The sequence below is a fragment of the Limulus polyphemus genome, unplaced genomic scaffold (genome assembly GCF_000517525.1).
Source record: "Limulus polyphemus unplaced genomic scaffold, Limulus_polyphemus-2.1.2 Scaffold1793, whole genome shotgun sequence".
Taxonomy (NCBI): Eukaryota; Metazoa; Arthropoda; class Merostomata; order Xiphosura; family Limulidae; genus Limulus; species Limulus polyphemus.
Window position 1 is genome coordinate 192,436 of NW_013667403.1, and position 5,161 is coordinate 197,596.

Here is a 5,161-nt window from a genome sequence, read left to right on the forward strand (position 1 = left end):
AATGTATAATGTTATGAGATTTAAGCTATTTAGTCTAAACATTTATTTTTTCGTGTTATAACTTGTGTTCATTCTACAGTGGTTTCGAGATCGGTCGAATCTACTGAACCCATACAGAGATAAATTACTGAAAATAACAGATAAAATATAAATCTGGACATTATATAGATTTCACATCTGATACATAAAAGTATTTTTAATCTTAAAAGGAAAACTACTTTGCATAATAGATAGGCAACATACGAAAAGAAAAAAAAGGCATTAGAAAAACATTACTTTAGAAACCTTAAGACTTAATAAAAAAAATTTATATTTTGCGTATGAAAGCATTGTAATGTTTACTGATAATCTGCCAAATTTCATTAACATTCCCTTTCTAATTTAACAGTTATAGCATAAAAACTATAAGCCCGTGCTGAAAGAGCTAAGATGAAACATCTCAGTTTTTAACAGTTCAATCTTATTTTAAGGTAAGTTTCTGTATATATGCCTATAATCAACATGCACATAAGCCCACACAATCAAACCATGATGTTATCATACTTTATGAATGAATGGTTCATTATGATTGGTTGAGTAACCAGCACTGGTAGAAACTTAACATATAACCATGCATGAAAAGCTTCACCCAAAATGTTAAAAATAATTCCCTTAGGTTTTATAATATTAACAGCAGGTTAAAAGTTTACTATACAAATCTTTTGTAAATGTTTTTGTTCCAGCAATAAAATAAAGGATTGAATAATATTCTGACAAGGAAAGGTTAGGTAACCGCGACCATAAACTACTAAAATCCAATACACACAAAACCCTCAACTATTTCTAGATTTTGAGGCATGATTAACAAGATATAGAATCTCAAGCTAAAAAAAAACTATAAACTTTCTCATCATAAACCCACCTGAAAGGGTTTCTCACCAGTGTGAACAAGCTGATGCCTCTTGAGCTTTGAGCTCTCCACAAAAGCCTTTCCACACTCAGCACATACGTGAACTCTTGGTCCATGAGTGTGAAGATGTTTTCGCATTGCAGAATTATCACGAAACATTTTGGTGCAACCCTAAGGGAAGAAATTGTACTATAAATATATTGTACAGCAAGCACATTTTAAATAAGTGAATTACTTCTCACATGAATAGACAACATGAAATATCATGAGACACTTTCTTTTATATAGGAATTATTTTCTTTTCCTAAATCTATTTTGAAAACTTATACAATCACACTTCATCAGTACTAGTAGATACTGTATTTGTTATGAAACTCCATCACTTCACTGTATATAATCTTAAGACCCATATAAAAGTCAAAATTAAGTTCCTACATTGTATACATAAAACTTGGAAAGGTAAATATGGGAGCAATATGTACAATAAAATAAACATAATTTAAGACTTTAATCTGATCAACCAAGGTTTTTGTTTTATATCAGTTACACCTTTTAGTATATGGATTAAGTAATATTTTTATATGAAGAGTGATGTAGGATGTATTTTATTGATCATCTTGGACTTTCATCCAATTGTTACACAATTCCATACTTCTTTTAACTGTGTAGATCTAAGCGAACTAGATTTTTTTTTTTCTTGATTAGTTACAAATGTATTACAGTTAAACATAACAACAACACTGTAAGTACTTGTTAAAGGTACAAGTACTGAAAATTGTACGTTGCCAATAGAGCCATTATGCAATTGCATATATTCCATGTGAAAAAATGAAGGAAGCAATAAAGAGCTGGATGTTACTTTATCCATAAGATGACACTGCAGACAATGAAACAGAAATGATTCTCAAAAGGCCTTACATCCAAGATAGAATTAATGTTAACTCAAGATTTTTTTACAATTCTTTCAATTTGTCTATTATGGATTTCAGATAAGAGTCATGTAAAAATAGTATTTCAGATCAATTGTTTACTATATGTCATTGTATAGAAGGCATTTCATTGTATAGCTCACGAGTTCTAGAATTGAATAAAACACATCTTGGACAGTGACTTAGAGGAAACGTAGTTCTAAAAATTATATTTTTATATACTTGTGATTAGAAATCTATAATGGACAAAGTACAAGGAACATGAGGGAACAACTGTAGTCTAGTGTGATTTTTATCAAGGATGTTAGCTGTATTGAGTTCCAATTTTCACAAGCTTTATGCATACTAACTTGTACTATACCATCAATCATGCGGGTCAAATAAATAACTTAAAATTAATCCAAGTTTCTTTTACACACAGTAGATGCAACAAAATACAGAAAATCCTCATTTATCTATGATATGATTTCCTGGATATTCTCCGAGTTTCATGCTTTTGGCTATACAGAAAAAGATAGTTTATCACTGAACAGCTCCTTCTAATACCATGTTCACATTCCAAACTCCACTCATTATTGAGATTTCAACTATGATTTCAAAAACGTGATACAATTTCAACACTGAAATCTTTAGGTTTCAGCTACAATTGGAAATGCAATATTGGCTTCACATGTTTTTAGCTAAGAGATATGAGTACCTTGTACCAATACTATATCATATCTTGTTCCTTAGTCTAGAGCAAATGAAAACATATCAGTTTAGCAATAATATTTGGGTGCATTGTACCTGTACAGTATCCTACCTTATTCCTAAACGTAGAGTAAATGCAAACAAATCACATTTGAGATGAAAAAAAATTTACAAAACAGTATGTTTATCATTATTTGCAATTTATTATAAACAGCAACTACAAGTTAGGAATTGTTAACACAAAACTAAAAGGTTCCATGGTCAAAATATTAATGAAATTGATCATGATTCAGTTTACAGTTTTCAATAATATTTTGAAAAACCATGAGAAACATACAACTCATTGTAAAATCATATAAAGATGGCCAAAACCATACATTTTATAGCCCAAATCATAAAAACGAACAGATATATATTACCCATATTTTTGGTAAACACAGTGATAAATGCTATTTCACTAATAAAATGATTTCTACAGTACAAATATAAAACAAGTTTAGAATTAATAAAATATAACTGAAAGAAACTGCCAACTCATTTATTATAATCACCAAAAACAGTATACCACAAGATACAAGTTTTCATCAAATGAATTATTTTATAATGCAATGAGATTTATATGAAGCAGCACACAAACTTCTAGATTTGACCCATTAACACAATTAAAATCTGACTGCACATAAACTTCTAGATTTGACCCATCAACACTTAAATCTGAATGCACACTAACTTCTAGATTTGACCCATTAATACTTAAACCTGAATACCTTATGAGGACAAGCAATTGTTCGGGCGACATCATCAGTCTGTTTTCGTGGTTTCATTCTAGATAAAAGTAATACCATTGTCATATATTGTATTACAAAATCTCTTATGTAAACCAGAGCATAATGATAAGTTTTACAAAGTACAAAACATTTAAAAATACAAAAACACACAACCTTAAATGCATAAACACTAACATAGCACGTCACTGGTTGAATGAAATAGTCAACTTTAGAATCCACGAATCTGTATTTTAGTCATTCATTTTTTGGAATGATGCTTAGAAATGTAGTATTTGCACTGTAGTATTTTAGTGTGCAGATTAACAGAAAATTCTACCGACTCAAGTTTCCAGTTGGGAACACAAGTTGCAATGTTACTGTTTTGGCACTAAACAACGTTAATTGAAAAAAAAAATCATGATTTGTATTTTTCATCGTATAAGCAAATACAGCTAATCAAATTGAAACTGTGTTTAGAAAAGCATACTTTAAAATTAGCACCATCTGAGATGCTTATAACAACATTTTAAATTATATATATAGAGAAACAGAAATAAATAAACTATGAAGTATGAACTATTTTAGATCTGAGGTCATGCAAAGACTGTGAAAAGGGAAGAGGTTAATGCAAAAACATTTTAAATTCTACATAACTGTTATATCTTTTTGTATTTTACTTTCTGTTAAGTTAAAGACCACACAGATGTGTACTAAGACTTACCATTATATCAGCAATTGCCAATATAATTTCTATAACAACTTTTTTTTATTTAACAGAAAACATTAAGATCTGCACTGGGCCTGGCACAACTTGGTGATTATGGTGCTTGACTTATAATCTGCTGATCACAGAGTTGAATCCCTGTCACAGAATATGCTTGTCCTTTAGAGTTGCTGTCAGGACCAGCCACCCAAGTGGCCAATCCAAAAGATGGGGATTAAGGTTGAATGAAGAAAAGGAAGACTAAGAACTTGCACTAACTAGCAAGTAATCTGTAGTTAATTACCACATTATATGGCTCAGTGTGGATATAAATTTCAAACTATTTAAAGTTTAATACTATGACCCATTAAAACTGAGGTTTTATGGTTTTGACAGCTGTTGAAAATAAATTTTTCTGTTTAAAAAATTTACCATAACCAATTTTTTTAAACTAAAAATATCAATCGCTAAGACAGAGCAGACTGTACATCACACTCCTGTTTTACATACTTGGGTTTTCTTACTCTAAATTACAACTGTAATGGCAAATTTGATGACATGCTGTTTTATATTCCACTATATGACACTCCATTTATAATTATTATATTTATTTTTCATACTAGAACCACAGATACCTTTAAAATAATATTTTATTATTGACTCTAATGTCCATTTAACTTAATTTTAACACATTTTAATTACAAATAATTTTCTTCAACATTTTCAAGTGGATCTTTGCAGTTAAAAGCTACATTTTTTTAATTTATCTGGATTTTCTAGATTTACTTGGTAATTTCTAAAGGCTAAAATTATTTCAACTATTATTAAACTTACCATTGTACTAAATTATATTATTTCCTATTCACTATATAGAATATTTATTTTTGTAAACTGATATTCAATGAAATATCTGCATAATCATGTTTATACACAAATTTTTACACTACTTACTTTGCAAACTCAGCTAATTGTTTTGGATCACTGAGATCTACACCAGGTATACCACCAGGAGGAATTTTTTTTCCTGTCATGTACTCTGTATAGTCAGGATCAGGCTCTGGTGTTGTGGTGTCCTCTGAAAATGACAGTGATACACATACACACATAAATATTAATTTTATCTTATTGTGTATGAAATCTTAAATACCGTATTTTTCGGTGTATAAGACGCACTTTTTTACCC

General features: G+C 29.7%; 1 protein-coding gene across 3 annotated transcripts in view; it reads right to left on the reverse strand.

The window, feature by feature from the left end:
- LOC106464958 (transcriptional repressor protein YY1-like) overlaps nt 1–5,161 on the reverse strand; it is a 27,090-nt gene that overhangs the window by 11,277 nt on the left and 10,652 nt on the right. For all 3 annotated transcript variants that reach the window (XM_022392769.1, XM_013925133.2, XM_013925132.2), the window contains exons 2-4: nt 4,930–5,053; nt 3,276–3,333; nt 902–1,060 (exon numbers count right to left, since the gene is read on the reverse strand). In XM_022392769.1, coding sequence (XP_022248477.1) covers nt 902–1,060; nt 3,276–3,333; nt 4,930–5,053 — 341 coding nt within the window. The remainder of the gene's footprint in view (nt 1–901; nt 1,061–3,275; nt 3,334–4,929; nt 5,054–5,161) is intronic.